Genomic DNA, 21,641 nt, shown 5'->3' with positions numbered 1-21,641 from the left:
CCCTAGAGTGGATCAAGCGCTCACACGTTTGTCTAAAAAGGTGGCACTACCGTCTCAGGATACGGCCGCCCTCAAGGAACCTGCTGATAGAAAGCAGGAGGCGATACTGAAGTCTGTATATACACACACAGGCATTATACTTAGGCCAGCTATTGCGTCAGCTTGGATGTGCAGTGCTGCCGCTGCTTGGTCAGATAAACTGTCAGAAAATATTGACACATTAGACAGAGACACGATCCTGTTAACCATAGACCATATAAAAGATTCAGTCTTATATATGAGAGATGCACAGAGGGAAATCTGCCGACTGGCATCTAAAGTAAGTGCATTGTCCATTTCTGCTAGGAGAGGCTTATGGACTCGCCAGTGGACAGGAGATGCAGATTCTAAAAAGCACATGGAAGTGTTGCCTTATAAGGGTGAGGAATTATTTGGGGATGGTCTCTCGGACCTAGTTTCCACAGCAACGTCTGGGAAGTCAGCATTTTTACCCCATGTCCCCTCACAGCCTAAGAAGGCGCCGTTTTATCAGGTTCAGTCCTTTCGGACCCAGAAAAACAGGCGTGGAAAAGGCGGGTCTTTTCTGTCTAGAGGCAGAGGTAGGGGAAAAAGGCTGCAACAAACAGCAGGTTCCCAGGAGCAAAAGTCCTCCCCCGCTTCTTCTTCCAAGTCCGCCGCATGACGGTGGGGCTCCACAGGCGGAGCCAGGTACGGTGGGGGGTCGCCTCAAAAATTTCAGCGATCAGTGGGTTCGCTCACAGGTGGATCCCTGGATCCTGCAAAGAGTATCTCAGGGGTACAAGCTGGAATTCGAGGCGTCCCCACCCCACCGGTTCCTAAAATCTGCCTTGCCAATTGCTCCCTCAGACAGGGAGGCGGTGCTAACGGCAATTCACAAGCTGTATTCTCAGCAGGTGATAATCAAGGTACCCCTACTTCAACAAGGCCGGGGTTATTATTCCACACTATTTGTGGTACCGAAACCGGACGGTTCGGTGAGACCCATTCTAAATTTGAAATCCTTGAACACATACATAAAGAAATTCAAGTTCAAGATGGAATCGCTCAGGGCGGTTATTGCAAGCCTGGACGAGGGGGATTACATGGTATCCCTGGACATCAAGGATGCTTACTTGCATGTCCCCATTTACCATCCTCACCAGGAGTACCTCAGATTTGTGGTACAGGATTGCCATTACCAATTCCAGACGCTGCCGTTTGGACTGTCCACGGCACCGAGGGTATTTACCAAGGTTATGGCGGAAATGATGATACTCCTTCGAAGAAAGGGAGTTTTAATTATCCCGTACTTGGACGATCTCCTAATAAAAGCGAGGTCCAAGGAACAGTTGTTGGTGGGAGTAGCACTATCTCAGGAGGTGCTGCACCACCACGGCTGGATTCTGAATATCCCAAAGTCACAGCTGGTTCCGACGACACGGCTACTGTTCCTGGGTATGATTCTGGATACAGTCCAGAAAAAGGTGTTTCTCCCGGAGGAGAAAGCCAGGGAGTTGTCATCTCTAGTCAGAGACCTCCTGAAACCAAAACAGGTATCAGTGCATCGCTGCACGCGGGTCCTGGGAAAGATGGTGGCTTCTTACGAAGCAATTCCCTTCGGCAGGTTCCATGCCAGAATCTTTCAGTGGGACCTGTTGGACTAGTGGTCCGGATCGCATCTTCAGATGCATCGCTTGATAACCCTGTCTCCAAGAACCAGGGTGTCGCTACTGTGGTGGCTGCAGAGTGCCCATCTTCTAGAGGGCCGCAGGTTCGGCATACAGGACTGGGTCCTGGTGACCACGGATGCCAGCCTTCGAGGCTGGGGGGCAGTCACACAGGGAAGAAACTTCCAAGGACTATGGTCGAGTCAGGAGACTTCCCTTCACATAAATATTCTGGAATTAAGGGCCATCTACAATGCCCTAAGTCAAGCAAAATCCCTGCTCCTACACCAGCCGGTGTTGATCCAGTCAGACAACATCACGGCAGTCGCCCATGTAAATCGACAGGGCGGTACAAGAAGCAGGATGGCGATGGCGGAAGCCACAAGAATTCTCCGATGGGCGGAGAATCATGTACTAGCACTGTCAGCAGTGTTCATTCCGGGAGTGGACAACTGGGAAGCAGACTTCCTCAGCAGACACGACCTCCACCCGGGAGAGTGGGGACTTCATCCAGAAGTCTTCCAGATGCTGGTAAACCGTTGGGAAAAACCACAGGTGGACATGATGGCGTCCCGCCTCAACAAAAAGTTAAAAAGATATTGCGCCAGGTCAAGGGACCCTCAGGCGATAGCTGTGGACGCTCTAGTGACACCGTGGGTGTACCAGTCGGTTTATGTGTTCCCTCCTCTGCCTCTCATACCAAAGGTATTGAGAATAATAAGAAAGCGAGGAGTAAACACCATTCTCGTGGTTCCGGATTGGCCAAGACGAGCGTGGTACCCGGAACTTCAAGAGATGCTCTCAGAGGACCCATGGCCTCTACCGCTCAGACAGGACCTGCTACAACAGGGGCCCTGTCTGTTCCAAGACTTACCGCGGCTGCGTTTGACGGCATGGCGGTTGAACACCGGATCCTAAAGGAAAAGGGTATTCCGGAAGAAGTCATTCCTACGCTTATTAAGGCCAGGAAAGATGTTACGGCAAAGCATTATCACCGCATATGGCGGAAATATGTTGCATGGTGCGAGGCCAAAAAGGCCCCAACAGAGGAATTTCAACTAGGTCGATTTCTGCATTTCCTGCAAGCAGGAGTGAATATGGGCCTAAAACTAGGCTCCATTAAAGTACAGATCTCGGGTCTGTCGATTTTCTTTCAAAAAGAACTAGCTTCAGTACCTGAAGTTCAGACATTTGTGAAAGGAGTGCTGCATATTCAGCCCCCATTTGTGCCTCCTGTGGCACCTTGGGATCTCAACGTGATGTTGAGTTTCTTAAAATCACATTGGTTTGAGCCACTAAAAACCGTGGATCTGAAATATCTCACGTGGAAAGTGGTCATGTTATTGGCCTTGGCTTCAGCCAGGCGAGTGTCAGAATTGGCGGCTTTATCATGTAAAAGCCCTTATCTGATTTTCCATATGGATAGGGCAGAATTGAGGACTCGTCCCCAGTTTCTCCCTAAGGTGGTGTCAGCGTTTCACCTGAACCAGCCTATTGTGGTGCCTGCGGCTACTAAGGACTTGGAGGACTCCAAGTTGCTAGACGTTGTCAGGGCCCTGAAAATATATGTTTCCAGGACGGCTAGAGTCAGAAAATCTGACTCGCTGTTTATCCTGTATGCACCCAACAAGCTGGGTGCTCCTGCTTCTAAGCAGTCTATTGCTCGCTGGATTTGTAGTACAATACAGCTTGCACATTCTGTGGCAGGCATGCCACAGCCAAAATCTGTAAATGCCCATTCCACAAGGAAGGTGGGCTCATCTTGGGCGGCTGCCCGAGGGGTCTCGGCTTTACAACTTTGCCGAGCAGCTACTTGGTCAGGGGCAAACACGTTTGCAAAATTCTACAAATTTGATACCCTGGCTGAGGAGGACCTGGAGTTCTCTCATTCGGTGCTACAGAGTCATCCGCACTCTCCCGCCCGTTTGGGAGCTTTGGTATAATCCCCATGGTCCTTACGGAGTTCCCAGCATCCACTAGGACGTTAGAGAAAATAAGAATTTACTCACCGGTAATTCTATTTCTCGTAGTCCGTAGTGGATGCTGGGCGCCCATCCCAAATGCGGATTGTCTGCAATACTTGTAAATAGTTATTGTTAACAAAAGGGTTATTGTTGAGCCATCTGTTGAGATGCTCGGTTGTTTTCATACTGTCAAACTGGATATAGTATCACGAGTTGTACGGTGTGATTGGTGTGGCTGGTAAGAGTCTTACCCGGGATTCTAAATCCTTCCTTATTATGTCTGCTCGTCCGGGCACGGTGTCCTAACTGAGGCTTGGAGGAGGGTCATAGTGGGAGGAGCCAGTGCACACCAGGTAGTCCTAAATCTTTCTAGAGTGCCCAGCCTCCTTCGGAGCCCGCTATCCCCCCATGGTCCTTAGGGAGTTCCCAGCATCCACTACGGATTACGAGAAATAGAATTACCGGTGAGTAAATTCTTATTATTCTGTTTTGGGAGGCTGGTAGACTTGAATTTTGAAGCATTTGATAAACATAAATTTTATAGACTGGGGGATATTTTGTTAGCTATGTTTGTTATGCTGTAGTCAGTTTTTTTTCCTTTATTAATTAGAAGTCTGGTTGGAAGAGTAACCTCTTTGAAGGCAATCTCCCATTCTTGGAATTTGATGGCTCCATTGTCTATAGCTATGAAGCGAATGACTGCTCTTACTTGTCAGAGATGATCAGGTGAGCCCCTTTAAAGTAACACAATGTTTCTTGTGTGGATTTTCATGATGGTGATTCATAATAGCGTGTTTACTTTCCTCATGTACCTTATTGGCAGGTGCTGTATCTATTCTCTTTGCAAAACTGGTTGCAGCTCTGGGTTTCTGCTTCGTTTCTGTAACTAACTCTATCACAGTGGTGGCACCTGCCAGATATCATTTTTGTTGCTGTTTGGGTTGGATAGTAGCGTCGTTGATGTGATTTCAAATTATCTTTGAAAAAGTGGTTAATTAATAAACTTGTATATAAAATGTGCACATTTTATAATTTAGATTTTCATACATTTCTATTTTAGAGAGAAACTCCAAGAAGGAGAAGCCATTGGATTTGACATTGAATGGCCCCCTGTTTATTTAAAGGGCAAAACTGGAAAGGTTGCTCTCATCCAAGTGTGTGTTTCAGAAAAGGAATGCTACTTATTTCATGTTTCCTCCATGACAGGTCTGTTTGCTTTTTTATTTGCTTTTTAATATATAGTGAGAAAATAAGATTTTAAACCTACCGGTAAATCTTTTTCTCCTAGTCCGTAGAGGATGCTGGGGACTCCGTAAGGACCATGGGGATAGATGGGCTCCGCAGGAGACATGTGCACTAAAAAGAACTTTAGATATGGGTGTGCACTGGCTCCTCCCTCTATGCCCCTCCTCCAGACCTCAGTTAGAGAAACTGTGCCCAGAGGAGACGGACAGTACGAGGAAAGGATTTTGGTAATCTAAGGGCAAGATTCATAACAGCCCACACCATCCACACCGTATAACCTGGAATATACGCAACCAGTTAACAGTATGAACAAACAGTATCAGTCAACGACTGATCTTAACTGTAACATAACCCTTATGTAAGCAAGAACTATATACAAGTCATGCAGAAATATGTCCGCACTGGGACGGGCGCCCAGCATCCTCTACGGACTAGGAGAAAAAGATTTACCGGCAGGTTTAATATCTTATTTTCTCTTACGTCCTAGAGGATGCTGGGTACTCCGTAAGGACCATGGGGATTATACCAAAGCTCCAAATCGGGCGGGAGAGTGCGGATGACTCTACAGCACCTATTGAGCAAACATGAGGTCCTCATCAGCCAGGGTATCAAACTTGTAGAATTTAGCAAAAGTGTTTGAACCCGACCAAGTAGCTGCTCGGCAAAGCTGTAAAGCAGAGACGCCTCAGGCAGCCGCCCAAGAAGAGCCCACCTTCCTAGTGGAATGGGCCTTTACCGAATTTGGTAACGGCAATCCAGCCGTAGAATGAGCTTGCTGAATCGTATTACAGATCCAGCGAGCAATAGTCTGCTTAGAAGCAGGAGCGCCAACCTTGTTGGCTGCATACAGGACAAACAGTGCCTCTGTTTTCCAAACCCGAGCCGTTCTGGCTACATAAATTTTCAATGCCCTGACCACATCAAGGGACTCAGAATCCTCCAAGTCCCGCGTAGCCACAGGCACCGCAATAGGTTGGTTCATATGAAAAGAGGAGGCCACCTTAGGCAAAAATTGAGGACGAGTCCGCAACTCAGCTCTATCCACATGGAAGATCAGATAGGGGCTTTTGTGAGACAAAGCCGCTAACTCAGATACTCTCCTAGCAGATGCCAAGGCCAACAACATGACCACCTTCCAAGTGAGATACTTTAATTCCACCGTTTGAAGCGGCTCAAACCAGTGTGACTTAAGGAACTGTAATACCACGTTAAGGTCCCATGGTGCCACTGGAGGCATAAAAGGAGGCTGGATATGCAGCACTCCCTTCACAAAAGTCTGGACTTCTGGGAGAGAAGCCAATTCCTTCTGAAAGAAAATGGATAGGGCCGAAATCTGAACATTAAGGAAGCCTAATTTTAGGCCCAAATTCACTCCAGTCTGGAGGAAGTGAAGATAACTGCCCAGATGGAATTCTTCCGGAGGAGCATTCTTGGTCTTGCACCAAGACACATACTTCCTCCAAATACGGTGATAATGTTTCGCCGTCACCTCCTTCCTAGTCTTTATCAGAGTAGGAATGACCTCATCCGGAATGCCCTTTTCAGCTAGGATCCGGCGTTCAACCGCCAAGCCATCAAACGCAGCCGCGGTAATTCTTGGAATAGACAGGGCCCCTGTTGCAACAGGTCCTCTCTGAGAGGAAGAGGCCACGGATCTTCTGTGAGCATTTCCTGCAGATCCGGATACCAGGCCCTTCGAGGCCAATCTGGAACAATGAGAATTGTCTGGACTCCTCTTCGTCTTATGATTCTCAATATCTTTGAGATGAGAGGAAGAGGAGGGAACACATAGACCGACTGGAACACCCATGGTGTCACCAGAGAGTCCACTGCCACTGCCTGAGGGTCCCTTGACCTGGCGCAATATCTCGGAAGCTTCTTGTTGAGGCGTGACGCCATCATGTCTATTTGAGGCAGCCCCACTGACTTGTAATCTCTGCAAAGACTTCCAGATAAAGTCCCCACTCTCCGGGATGTAGATCGTGTCTGCTGAGGAAGTCTGCTTCCCAGTTGTCCACTCCCGGAATGAAGACTGCTGTCAGAGCGCGTACATGATTTTCCGCCCAGCGAAGAATCCTGGTGGCTTCTGCCATTGCCACTCTGCTCTTTGTTCCGCCTTGGCGGTTTACATGAGCCACTGCGGTGATGTTGTCTGACTGAATCAGAACCGGTAGGTCGCGAAGCAAATTCTCCGCTTGACGAAGGCCGTTGTATATGGCCCTTAATTCCAGTACGTTGATGTGTAGACAAGCCTCCTGGCTTGACCACAGACCTTGGAAGTTTCTTCCCTGTGTGACTGCTCCCCATCCTCGGAGGCTCGCGTCCGTGGTTACCAGAACCCAGTCCTGAATGCCGAACCTGCGACCCTCTAGAAGGTGAGCACTCTGCAGCCACCACAGGAGAGATACCCTGGCTCTTGGGGACAGGCTGATCATCTGATATATATGTAGATGTGACCCGAACCACTTGTCCAGAAGGTCCCACTGTAAAGTCCTCGCATGGAACCTGCCGAATGGAATGGCCTCGTAAGATGCCACCATCTTTCCCAGAACTCGAGTGCATTGATGCACCGACACCCTTTTCGGCTTCAACAGGTCCCTGACCAAGCTCTGGAGTTCCTGGGCCTTTTCCATCGGGAGAAAAACCCTTTTCTGTTCTGTATCCAAAATCATGCCTAAGAAAGGCAAACGGTTCATTGGAACCAACTGTGACTTTGGTAAATTGAGAATCCAGCCGTGCTGCTGCAACACCCTCAGGCAGAGTGATACGCTGTTCAGCAACTGCTCTCTTGATCTCGCTTTTATTAGGAGATTGTCCAAGTGCGGGATAATTGTGACTCCCTGCCTGCGCAGGAGCACCATCATTTCCGCCATTACCTTGGTGAAAATCCTCGGGGCCGTGGAAAGCCCAAACGGCAACGTCTGAAATTGCTAATGACAATCCTGTACAGCAAATCTCAGGAACGCCTGATGAGGAGGATATATGGGGACATGAAGGTATGCATCCTTTATGTCTAGGGACACCATATAATCCCCCCCCCCCTCCAGGCCGGCGATGACCGCTCTGAGCGATTCCAACTTGAACATTTTTAAGTATAGGTTTAAGGATTTTAAATTCAGAATGGGTCTGACCGAACCGTCCAGTTTCGGGACCACAAACAGGGTTGAGTAATACCCCAGCCCCTGCTGAAGCAGGGGAACTTTGACCACCACTTGTTGAAGACTCAATTTTTGTTTTGCATTTAAAACTACTTCCCTCTCTGGGGAAGAAGCCGGTAGGGGCGATTTGAAAAACCGGCGAGGAGGCACCTCTTCGAATTCCAGCCTGTAACTCTGGGAAACAATGTCTATTGCCCAGTGATCCACCTGTGATTGAACCCAGACATGGCTGAAAAGCCGAAGACGTGCCCCCACTGGGGCGGACTCCCTCAGCAGAGCCCCAACGTCATGCGGTGGATTTTGTAGAAGCCGGGGAGGACTTCTGCTCCTGGGAGCTAGCTGTAGTTGGCAGCTTTTTCCCCTTGCCCTTACCTCTGGCAAGAAAGGAAGATCCCCGTACTCTCTTGGATTTATGCGACCGAAAGGACTGCATCTGATAATGTGGCGTTTTCTTAGGCTGTGAGGAAACATAAGGCAAAAAAGTTGATTTACCTGCAGTAGCTGTGGAAACCAGGTCCGTGAGACCTTCCCCAAACAATTCCTCACCCTAGTAAGGCAAAACCTCCATATGCCTCTTCGAGTCGGCATCACCCGTCCATTGTCGGGTCCATAGGGCTCGCCTAGCAGAAATCGCCATAGCATTGGCTCTGGAACCCAGTAGGCCCACGTCTCTCTGAGCATCCCTCATATATAGGACAGCATACTTAATATGACCCAGGGTCAATAAAATGGTTTCCTTATCCAGCGTATCAATATCAGCAGATAAGGTATCTGTCCACGCTGCTACAGCGCTACAAACCCAAGCCGACGCTATCGCCGGTCTGAGTAATGTACCAGTATGTGTGTAAATTGACTTCAAGGTAATCTGCCTGCCTGCGATCAGCAGGATCCTTGAGGGTTGCGGTATCTTGAGATGGCAGCGCTACCTTTTTGGATAAGCGTGTCAACGCTTTGTCCACCCTTGAGGGAGGATTCCCACCGTATCCTGTCCTTAGCCGGGAAAGGATACGCCATAAGAATCCTTTTGGGAATCTGCAGTTTCTTGTCTGGAGTTTCCCAAGCCCTTTCAAACAACTCATTTAGCTCATGTGAAGGGGGAAAAGTAACCTGAGGCTTCTTTTCTTTAAACCTGTGGACCCTCGTGTCCGGTACAGAGGGGTCATCAGTGATATGCAACACATCTTTTATTGCAATAATCATATAATGAATACATTTAGCCAATTTTGGCTGCAACTTCGCATCATCGTAGTCGACACTAGAGTCAGAATCCGTGTCGGTATCAGTGTCTACTACTTAGGATAGTGGGCGCTTTTGAGACCCAGAAGGTCCCTGCGACATAGTGAAAGGCAGGGCTTGACTCCCTGTACATTCCCTGGACTCTGCTTTGTCCAACCTTTTGTGTAATAAATTCACCACACTCACGGAGTGTTTTTTGTGTAATAAATTCACCACACTCTCATTCACGGAGACACCACACTCATTTGCTCCACCTCCTCCCTAGAAGAGCCTTCCGCTTCAGACATGCCGACACACGCGTACCGACACCCCACACACTCAGGGAAATCTCTAATCTGGAGACAGTTCCCCAACAAGGCCCTTTGGAGAGACAGAGAGAGAGTATGCCAGCACACACCCAGCGCCAATGATCCTGGACAAAATTCCCAGATAGTTATAGCGCTTTTATTATATATATTCACTGCGCCAAATTATGTGCCCCCCCCCCTCTTTAAACCCTCTGTCACCGTGTTCAGCAGGTGAGAGTCCGGGACGCCAGCTTCTCAGCGGTGTGCTGTGGAGAAAATGGTGCTGGTGAGTGCTGAGGGATCAAGCTCCGCCCCCTCAGCGGCGGGCTTCGGTCCCGCTCGATTTCTTGAAAAACTGGCGGGGGATTTTCTATATACTGCGGGCTGAGCCTATATATATATTTTGGCCAGTCCTAGAGGTTTAAAATTGCTGCCCAGGGCGCCCCTCCTGCGCCCTGCACCCATCAGTGCCTGCCATGTGTGTTGTGTGTGGGAGCAATGGCTGCGCGTTACCTCAGAGAAGATCTGAAGTCTTCTGCCGCCTCTGAAGTCTTCTATCTTCTCATACTCACCCGGCTTCTATCTTCCGGCTCTGTGAGGAGGACGGCGGCGCTGCTCTGGGACGAACTGCGAGGGGAGACCTGTGTTCCGACTCCCTCTGGAGCTAATGGTATCCAGTAGCCTAAGAAGCAGAGCCTAGCATTTAAGTAGGTCTGCTTTTCTCTCCTCAATCCCACGATGCAGGGAGCCTGTTGCCAGCAGGGCTCCCTGAAAATAAAAAACCTAACAAAATTCTTTCTTACAGAGAAACTCAGGAGAGCTCCCTGTAAAGCACCCAGTCTCCTCTGGGCACAGTATCAAACTGAGGTCTGGAGGAGGGGGCATAGAGGGAGGAGCCAGTGCACACCCATATCTAAAGTTCTTTTTAGTGCCCATGTCTCCTGCGGAGCCCATCTATCCCCATGGTCCTTACGGAGTCCCCAGCATCCTCTAGGACGTAAGAGAAAGTAATACTGCTCTTAGGAATAATCTTAGTTCAAAACTGTAAAGGGGGATACACACGTAGCGATTTTTACTTGATTTCTTAGCAATCTTACTAGATTGCTTAGAAACGAAGCACACATCGCTTCGTGTGTAGGGTGCCAGGGACAGCGATGCGCGGTCCCGTGCGTTGCTATCGCTGGCTCTAGATATGGCATGCATGCATGCCATATCTAGTCAGGTCGCTAACTTCACCGCTGGGTGAAATGCGTGGACCCCCCATCGCTCAGCACACATTTCACTGAGTGCTGAGCAGGGGAGAGATGTGTGCTGAGCGATCTGTTTATATATTGCTCAGCACATATCTCTACGTGTATACCCACCTTAAGTCTAAATACAGAAATTGCTTTTATTTTATGTCCAGACATGAGAAGCATTTAGAGTCTAACAAGTTCTGGAGGCACAGCCCTGACAAAAAAAACTACACATTATTTACAGTTTATGCTGCTAACTGTTAATACGTGTAGGTTAACTCTATACTTTATTCCAATTGCTTCATTTAATCTTGCCTGTGATGATATTGCATGCAAGTAGGAATGAGGATTACTACTGATTTCTCAGTCTCAGACATTATCAACACCTGGTGCCAAAGACATTGTTACATAATAGGGCACGCTAAAACAAATAAATCACCCCATCATGATTCCCCCTCACTTTAGATGCGAACAGTAAAAAATGGGCATCTGTGGTATTCATGCACAAACTGAGCACCAATTGAATTGCTTCTTCGAGTATACCCTCCCCCTTTCATTATGTAGGAATGCAGTTGCAAACCAGGGAAAACCCAGATTAGAAAAAATACAAAACGATGGGGCAGATGTATTAACCCTGGAGAAGTGATAAAGCAGTAACCAGTGCAAGGTGATAACACACCAGCCAATCAGCTGCAATATGTAAATTGACAGTTAGGAGCTGATTGGCTGGTGCGTTATCACCTTGCTCTTATCACTGCTTTATCACTTCTCCAGCCTTAATACATCTGCCCCAGTGTGAAGTGTTTCACAAAGAACATGTTCTCAGAGAAAACCCTAACAATGTCATTTTACTTGTTAACAAGATGGCTTCCTTCTTTCATTTTACATGAACACCAATCTATCAGAACATTTTCATCATAGACAAGATTGAGAGATTATACATTTTCATGTAATATTTTACTGCATGTAAATGCACGATTAACGTACCTGATTTCTGCTTGCACCCACATACAAGCAGAAAACCAGTTGGTAACGCATCCCGGGAAGCCGCTGGAATCAGCCCCTTAAAGATAACTTCATCCTGTCACTAAAATGTAGTTTTGAGTTGCAAGTTTATGATATGAAATAAAAACGAACGCTTTGTGCCTTTCGCAAAGTGTTAACCAAATCCATTCAGGTTCACAATGTGTCTTATGGTTCCACACCACATTCCACTCTCCTCTTCCCATCCATAAATAATAAACAGTTTGCTGTTAGCTGGCCATCTACATGGGCAGATGCTTAGCCAATTAACTAATTTAGCATAATTTGGAAACTCAGTCCATTTTGTTAAATGTGTGTTGTTGTTGTGTTTTTTTTTTTTAAACCACTAAGAACATTTGGAGACCATGTGGAACATCAGAGCTCTTTAATGTGTTTATAGGACAATTAGATTTGGGAAGACCATCAAATACAATTATTAACAATTTTATTCAACTAGCGATAATTAAGATTTATTAATCTGAACAAATGTTTAGTTAATTCAAATAAAATGGGCCACGTCAATCGTTTTAAGTAACAAAGGGTACATTTTATTAACTACTAGTTACCAGCCCGTCTAAATGACTGAACAACATAACAGTAATGTCAGCGCCGACGGCTGTGCACGCCTCAATAGAGCAACACTTGATTGCTTCGTCGGGCGCCATCTAGTGGCCGCCGGCACTCAAAACACTTGAATTCCCCTGTAGAGGTGAGGACCACCGTTCGCCTTTTTTTATATAGGATAATATAGGGACAAATTTAATATAATTAAAGGAACTTTTTACTTATGTACTATAATAAATATTTTTTTTAATTGTAATAATAGCCATTTACTGAAGAAGACATATTACTATTTTAACAGTTGTGGGTTTTTTTTGTTTTTTTTGTTACAGACCTTTAGAAAGAACATTTTACATTATACAGCATTATCAAACATATGGGGAATTGAGAGATGGGTGGGTTCTTTACCCATATTAACGGCAGTTTGTTCAATGCAGATATCAGTCCACCATCTAAACCGCAGGACAGTAAATCCTGCTTCTTGGAAGTGATTTGCTCCCTAGATCCAATTTAAATTCGATTTAATAGTTACTGGAAAGCTAGCTGTTATTAGATCAAGTTTGCCTTGATGTACTTAAATATAACACCAGTTGCAAATCTCTTGCCTTTTCTTAGACCGAGCTCTTTTATTGCTACTGTTCAGAGATATGAATTCTTCATATTGGAACACATAAAAAGAACAATTGTGAGGAGTTAAATTATTAATAATTATCATAATACTAAATAATTTATTTGCGCTTCCAGCACTGATCGAACTGCATACAGTCTCCTGCCTAGAACACCTCTCCTCACCCTGCTCAGGTCTGCTGATTTCCATTTCCGTGTAGCATTTCTACAGAAAACTACAGAAAATAAATATTGTTTCCCTCACTCATACTCTAATGTGCTGGAGTTTAGCAGGGAGGAAGTAGAGCTGCAAATCTGAGAATCCACTGTTACCAGTACTATTAATATGATTTCTAAATTTGTTGTGTCTTTTTAATTTGATATACTGATCTTCCTCTTCATGTATACATACGCACTAGTATGATATAAAACACCCCCATTTCTCTTACGTCCTAGACCTAAAGGATACTGGGGTCCACATTAGTACCATGGGGTATAGACTGGTCCACTAGGAGCCATGGGCACTTTAAGAAACTGATAGTGTGGGCTGGCTCCTCCCTCTATGCCCCTCCTACCAGACTCCGTTTAGAAAATGTGCCCAGAGGAGCCGGTCACACTTGGGAAGCTCCTGAACAGTTTTCTGCATTTATTTTCTTGTTTGTTGTTTTCAGGCAGCCTGCTTCGGGGGACTTAGGGGGGGGGACTGGCCAACCTTCCTAGGGTTAATGGTCCCGTTCCCCGCTGACAGGACACTGAGCTCCTCAAGGTCCTATTCGCAAGCCCCACCACGGCGAGTGTACAGACCCGCAGCACGCCGCCACCCCTAACAGAGCCAGAAGTTAGAAGAGTAGTGAGTAGGTGGCCAACGTCCTGGTTAGCGAGTCGCCGGCTGTAATGGCGGCACAAAGGGTAGGAGTGCAGTGCTGATAAGCAGGCTGCGGCTACAGGCTTCAGAGGCATACAGGGTGCTGTGTGTTCCGCTGTGAGGGGTGAGCTGAAGCCACAACGCATATATACCCACACTGGCAGCTATTCTACAGGGGTTTTAACCCACTGCAGAACAGAAATGACCTCTGCCATATAAAAAGAAATGGAAGACCGCGCGCCATTAATGGGGCAGGGCTTCACTATGAGCGGATCCAGCAGCTCACCAGCGCCATTTTTCTCTGCAGCTTTACACAGGCAGACTGGCAGGAAAGCGCAGCTCCTCCACAAGGACTCCAGAGCACCTCAGCGGTACCAGGGGGTCATAGCAAAGGGAGGGGAGCAATATTTGGTGCACTAAACCCTCTTTAGGGTAATTAGTTTGCAACCCAGCTAAACTTGTACTTTAGCTATAGGGGCGCTGTGTGGCTGGCACCATCACTCTGTGTCTCTCTAGAGAGCACTGTGTGGGTTAACTGTGTTTTACCCTAATTTCCTGTGTATGTGTATATTCTTTCACATTTACTATGTCAAAAGAATGTGTATCATGCACAGCAGAGTGTTTTGTTTTTCTCAATATGGGTGATCACTGCCAAATAATCAGGATAGTACACATTCTCAGGCTAGTGGATGGTTAGATTAATTAAAAGGGATGATTTCAAATATTTCAAATAAATTATCCCAAAATGAGAAGGAGACGCAATACTTAAGGCAATCTGTGGATGACCTGATGAATTGAGATTCAGTGGTCGTTCCAGCGTCTCAGACCCCTACCATCTGTCCACAGAAGCGTACTCTGGCCCAAATCATGCAGGCCGATACTGATGATGATGATGTATCAGACCTGGAGCTTTGTCACAGGGTATACAGGCCCTGATAGAAGCTATTAGAGACGTCCTGCACATTCCTGATAAGGTGTCAGAAGACGAGGAGGAATCTTATTTTAATGTAAAAATTAAATCTTCAGCTACTTTCCCTGCTTCTAAGGAAGTAAATTCCCTATTTGAAGCAACTTGGGTAAATCCTGACAAGAAGTTTCAGGTCCCAAAACGTTTACTCACATCCTTCCCGTTCCCTCAGGATGATAGGAAAAAATGGGAAAACCCACCGATAGTTGACGAATCAGTTTCTAGGCTGTCACGTAAGATAGTTTTACCTGTTCCTGGGGCAGCTTCCTTGAAGGATGCTGCAGACCACAAGATTGAGACTACTCTCATATCTCTGTACACAGCTGCGGGGGTGGCCCAGAGACCGCCTATAGCAGTGATGGCTAACCTTGACACTCCAGCTGTTGTTGAACTACACATCCCAGCATGCCCTGCATCAGTTTTGCTATTTGGCCTTGCTAAAACTGATGCAGGGCATGCTGGGATGTGTAGTTCAACAACAGTTGGAGTGTCAAGGTTAGCCATCTCTGCACTATAGCTTGTGCATGTATCTCTAGGGCTATTGCAAAATGGTCATATAATCTAATTGACGGGTTAGATTCCTTATCCAGGGGGGAGATAATTTTACTTCCTACAGCATATACAGGATTCTGCTAACTTTATGGTGGAGGCCATAAAGGAATTGGTTTACTCAATGCACGCACCACTGCTATGGCAGTATCAGCATGCAGAGGCTTGTGGCTACGCCAGTGGACTGCGGAGGCAGATTCCAGGAAGGGCCTGGAAAGCCTACCTTTCACAGGTGAAGCCCTCTTTGGAGATGAACTGGATACGTGGATATCCAAGGCTACGGCGGGTAAGTCTACATACCCTCCTTCCGCAGCTCCCCTGGCTAGAAAGTCCTATACTGCTCCTACTCTGCAGTCCTTTCGGACAGCAAAGTTTTAAAAAAAACCAAAGGTTCTTCTACGGCCTTCAAAGGCAATAGAGGTAAACCCAGAAAACCAGCAACTGCTGGTTCACAGAAGCAAGTATGACTTTACAGGAAGCAATTCAGAAACTGGTACAGACTCAGGTCGTTGTTCCAGTTCTACTTCAGCTGCAAAACCAGGGTTCTTATACCAACCTGTTTGTAGTTCTGAAACCGGACTGTTCAGTAAGGACCATTTTTAAATCTCAAGTCATTGAACCCGTACTTATGGGTGTTCAAGTTTAAGAAGGAGTCTCTGAGAGTGGTGATCTCCGATCTGGAGGAGGGGGAATTCTTGGTGTCTCTGGATATCAAGGATACGTACCTTCATATTCCGATTTGGCCGCCTCATCAGGCTTATCTAAGGTTTGCATTACAGGACCGTCTCTACCAGTTCCAGGCCCTGCCATTTGGCCTCTCTACGGCACCAAGGGTGTTCACCAAGGTAATGGCAGAGATAATGTTTCTCCTCCGCAAACGGAGTGAACATTATACCGTACCTGGATGATCTGCTGATAAAAGCACCATCCAGGGAGCAGTTGTTAGTCAACATTGCCCTCTCAACCCGACTTCTCCAGGATCACGGGTGGATTTTGATCCTACCAAAATCTCATCTGGAACCAAAATGGAGGCTTCCTTTCCTGGGGATGATATTGGATGACGTTGGAAAAAGCATTGGTGAACCAGTCAATGGTGCGGGATGTTCTAAGACAATCCCGGACATCACTGCATCTATGCATTTGCCTTCTGGGAAAGATGGTAGCCGCTTACGAGGCGCTGCAGTACGGAAGATTTCACGCAAGGCCCTTCCAGCTGGATCGGCTGGACAAATGGTCTCGATCGCATCTTCACATGTACCAGAGGATACGTCTGTCGCCAAAAGCCAGGATTTCTCTTCTGTGGTGGCTTCAGACTTCTCACCTGCCTGAGTGCCGAAGGTTCGGGATTCAAAATTGGATTCTGCTAACCACAGACGCAACCCTCAGAGGTTGGGGAGCGGTCACCCAGGGGGAACACAGTGATCGCAAAATACGCGCTATAGCGCCTTTTTACGCGGTACAGGGAGCAAGAGACTCGCATTTTAAAAATGAGCGGGTCCTGCAGGATGCGCTGTCAGTCAGTCTTGTTTGCGCCTCAGCCGATACTGAAATGGTATTGGCAAAGCCGCACATAACAGTGCGTCCTGCAGTACTTCAGTCCCGGCCTCTCCAGCCAATCACTGCCAGTGCCAGCGGCATGTCCCCATCATAGGCGTGTGCACTCCCTAATGATGGCCACCCTGCACACACAAGGACGGCTCGGCACCTACGCCGCTGACATCCGCGGGCAGTCCTGCACGCTGCTGAGCACAGGTCCGCCTCGCGGCGGGTGGTAAGCCCTGACCTGACATCACATCGGGGCTTGGTGTAGAGAGGAGCAGCAGCGCACCGCGGCCCAGGACTCAGGAGGAGTCATGAGGATGCTTACTTGGAGGCAAAGTCAGATTAATGACAATGCTGACTGGGGCTTCCAGGAGCATCTTCTACCTTCACCTCTCCGGAAGCACCAGGCGGGAGCAACTGCTACTGTGCTAGGAGCCTTGGATATATTGTACTGGAAGGAACTGTTCCAGCTGCTGTTACTCCAGCTGCTGGCATCACCTTGTTGGCTTGGCATTGGTGGACAGTTTGGAGCAGGACTAGAGGCTGTGTGTTGGGGACTTACTCATCACAGTGACCAGGAGGAGAGAAGTGGAGGTGGTCTTTGCAGAGGCATCATGTGGAATGCAGGCAACATGGATTCTAACCAGACTACTTTCTGGGCACACAATATACCACTTAAACTGCCCGTGTCTGAGCCAGGTGAACTGAAGGTTTCTCATCGTCTTGGTGAGTGCTTAGAGACCAGTTATGGTCTTGGACAGACCCCCTGATTTGTGGATGTGTTGATGCCGTGAGTAACATTACAGTGCCGTCTTGTAGTGTAAGAAAATTGCATTTTATTATACTGTAAAAAAGCTAATCCTCTCAGTAGTAGGGCATAGGGGAGGGGGCACTACTCAATTTAATTAACATCGGTAGGGTGACACTTCTTAAGATTGAAAGACACCTAGTTAAGAAGGTTGTTAAGAGATTTGTGCTGGGAGGATCTTCTGTGATGAGCGGATATCTATGTGGGAGTGGGCTTGTGCTACAGGGAGATCTGTGTGATGGGAGACATTTGTGCTTGGGGGTGCTGTATAAGGGAAAGAGCTGTGTGATGGGGGTATAGCTGTGTGAGGAGAGAGAGCTATGGGTTGGGGGAGAGCCGAGCATGTATTTACATACTGTATACATTAATCATGCCCCAAACCTGTATCTTGCCTAGCGACCTGTTAGGTCTCAATGGTAAAATAGTGCTAGACACTCCCGATCGGCGGCACTAGACACGCCATTCTGGCAGTGAACACCCTAATAAAATGTGCTCTGCATGCCTATGGTTCCCATGTAGGCGTCTCCCGTGACCTACGTCCTCCTTGCCGCCAGCGCGCTGCTCAGTACTGTGCTGTTCTATGTAACAACGTCCGTCTCCCTGCACACAGCGCGATCATTGCCCAGCGTTGCATGTATTTAACATCATCGCTGTCTAGAGGACAATCCTCCCACCGGTTTGTCTGAGGATTCACTACATAGTGCCTTCCAAATTGAGGTGCAGTGATTTGAAGGTACATGTCATCATAAGGGCAGGTTAATAGATAATGTGATCCATCTGGTAGTGAAATGTGTTTTAAATCGCTGCACCACTGTCAGGATGTGGAAAGTTGGGATAGATATATATCTATCTCTGTACATCTATCTCTGTACATCTATCTCTGTACATCTATCTCTATGTGCAGGTCACATCTATCTAATGTATGTGCAGGTCACATACATTTTATACACGTGTGTGTGGCTCTATCTATCACTACAGAGATCCTATTGCCTGGTCCTAACCCCCTCCTTTCCCCCAGTACTGACCAAATTGCTTTCTACCCTTACCCCCTCCATGTCCCAGAACTTCTGCCCGTAACCCCCTCCCTAGCCCCAGCACTGCCCCCTTTATGCCCAAGTACTGTCCAAACTGCTATCAACTCTTACCCCCTCCATACCCCTAGCACTGTCTGCCCTTAGTATTGCCCCAAGTGCTATCTACCTTTACCCCCTTAATTCCCCCAGCACAGCCCCAACTGTTATCTACTCTTACCCTCTCCTTAGCTCCAGTACTGCCTGCCTCTAACCCACTCCTTTCTTTCACTACTGCCCCAACTGCTGTCTGCTCTCGCCCCCTATAATATGTGATGGGACCCAGCAATAGTGGAACAGGACCCCAATTTTTGAAATTAAGGGGTCCCTGGGACCAACAATTTTTTCTCTATCGTCCTAAGTGGATGCTGGGGTTCCTGAAAGGACCATGGGGAATAGCGGCTCCGCAGGAGACAGGGCACAAAAAAGTAAAGCTTTACTAGGTCAGGTGGTGTGCACTGGCTCCTCCCCCTATGACCCTCCTCCAGACTCCAGTTAGATTTTGTGCCCGAACGAGAAGGGTGCAATCTAGGTGGCTCTCCTAAAGAGCTGCTTAGAGAAAGTTTAGTTTAGGTTTTTTTCTTTACAGTGAGTCCTGCTGGCAACAGGATCACTGCAACGTGGGACTTAGGGGGAAAGTAGTAAACTCACCTGCATGCAGAGTGGATTTGCTGCTTGGCTACTGGACACCATTAGCTCCAGAGGGATCGAACACAGGCCCAGCCGTGGAGTCCGGTCCCGGAGCCGCGCCGCCGACCCCCTTGCAGATGCTGAAGCGTGAAGAGGTCCGGAAACCGGCGGCTGAAGACTCCTCAGTCTTCATAAGGTAGCGCACAGCACTGCAGCTGTGCGCCATTTTCCTCTCAGCACACTTCACTGGGCAGTCACTGAGGGTGCAGAGCGCTGGGGGGGGGCGCTCTGAGAGGCAAATATAAACCTTATACAAGGCTAAAAATACCTCACATATAGCCCATAGGGGCTATATGGAGATATTTAACCCCTGCCTGACTGGAAAAATAGCGGGAGAAGAACCCGCCGAAAAAGGGGCGGGGCCTATCTCCTCAGCACACGGCGCCATTTTCTGTCACAGCTCCGCTGGTCAGGACGGCTCCCAGGTCTCTCCCCTGCACTGCACTACAGAAACAGGGTAAAACAGAGAGGGGGGGCACATTAATGGCTATATATATATATATTATATATTAAAGCAGCTATAAGGGAGCACTTAATATAAGGATATCCCTTGTATATATAGCGCTTTGTGGTGTGTGCTGGCAGACTCTCCCTCTGTCTCCCCAAAAGGGCTAGTGGGTCCTGTCTTCATTAGAGCATTCCCTGTGAGTTTGCGGTGTGTGTCGGTACGGGGTGTCGACATGTATGAGGACGATATTGGTGTGGAGGCGGAGCAATTGCCAAATATGCAGATGTCACCCCCCAGGGGGTCGACACCAGAATGGATGCCTTTATTTGTGGAATTACGTGATGGTTTATCTTCCCTTAAACAGTCAGTTGAGGACATGAGGCGGCCGGACAATCAATTAATGCCTGTCCAGGCGCCTCAAACACCGTCAGGGGCTGTAAAACGCCCTTTGCCTCAGTCGGTCGACACAGACCCAGACACAGGCACTGATTCCAGTGACGACGGTAGAAATTCAAACGTATTTTCCAGTAGGGCCACACGTTATATGATTTTGGCAATGAAGGAGACGTTACATTTAGCTGATACTACAGATACCGTAAAACAGGGTATTATGTATGGTGTGAAAAAACTACAAACAGTTTTTCCTGAATCAGAAGAATTAAATGACGTGTGTGATGAAGCGTGGGTTGCTCCTGATAAAAAGTTGATAATTTCAAAAAAGTTATTGGCATTATACCCTTTCCCGCCAGAGGTTAGGGCGCGCTGGGAAACACCCCCTAAGGTGGACAAGGCGCTCACACGCTTATCTAAACAAGTGGCGTTACCCTCTCCTGAGACGGCCGCACTTAAGGATCCATCAGATAGAAAGATGGAAGTTATTCAAAAGAATATATACACACATGCAGGTGTTATACTACGACCAGCTATAGCAACTGCCTGGATGTGCAGTGCTGGAGTAGTTTGGTCAGAATCCCTGATTGAAAATATTGATACCCTAGATAGGGACAATGTTTTACTGTCGTTAGAACAAATAAAGGATGCATTTATCTATATGCGTGATGCACAGAGGGATATTTGCACACTGGCATCTCGGGTGAGTGCTATGTCCATTTCAGCCAGAAGAGCCTTATGGACACGACAGTGGACAGGCGATGCGGATTCAAAACGTCACATGGAGGTTTTGCCGTATAAAGGGGAGGAGTTATTTGGAGTTGGTCTATCAGACTTGGTGGCCACGGCTACTGCCGGGAAATCCACTTTTTTACCTCAAGTCACTCCCCAACAGAGAAAGGCACCGACCTTTCAACCGCAGCCTTTTCGCTCCTACAAAAATAAGAGAGCAAAGGGTTTGTCGTACCTGCCACGAGGCAGAGGAAGAGGGAAGAGACACCAACAGGCAGCTCCTTCCCAGGAACAGAAGCCCTCCCCGGCTCCTGCAAAAACCTCAGCATGACGCTGGGGCCTCTCAAGCGGACTCGGGGACAGTGGGCGGCCGTCTCAAAAATTACAGCGCGCAGTGGGCTCACTCGCAGGTAGACCCCTGGATCCTGCAGATAATATCTCAGGGGTACAGGTTGGAATTAGAGACGGATCCTCCTCATCGTTTCCTGAAGTCTGCTTTACCAACCGTCTCTTCCGAAAGGGAGAGGGTGTTGGAAGCCATTCACAAGCTGTACGCTCAGCAGGTGATAGTCAAAGTACCCCTATTACAACAAGGAAA

At 47.7% G+C, this 21,641-nt stretch overlaps 1 protein-coding gene across 5 annotated transcripts in view; it reads left to right on the top strand.

The window, feature by feature from the left end:
* WRN (WRN RecQ like helicase) overlaps nucleotides 1-21,641 on the top strand; it is a 294,980-nt gene that overhangs the window by 18,525 nt on the left and 254,814 nt on the right. For all 5 annotated transcript variants that reach the window (XM_063920020.1, XM_063920018.1, XM_063920019.1 and 2 more), the window contains exons 3-4: nucleotides 4,242-4,357; nucleotides 4,692-4,837. In XM_063920020.1, coding sequence (XP_063776090.1) covers nucleotides 4,242-4,357; nucleotides 4,692-4,837 — 262 coding nt within the window. The remainder of the gene's footprint in view (nucleotides 1-4,241; nucleotides 4,358-4,691; nucleotides 4,838-21,641) is intronic.

This window comes from Pseudophryne corroboree, chromosome 1 (assembly GCF_028390025.1).
Source record: "Pseudophryne corroboree isolate aPseCor3 chromosome 1, aPseCor3.hap2, whole genome shotgun sequence".
Lineage (NCBI taxonomy): Eukaryota > Metazoa > Chordata > Amphibia > Anura > Myobatrachidae > Pseudophryne > Pseudophryne corroboree.
This window is presented reverse-complemented; position numbering and strand designations above follow the sequence as displayed.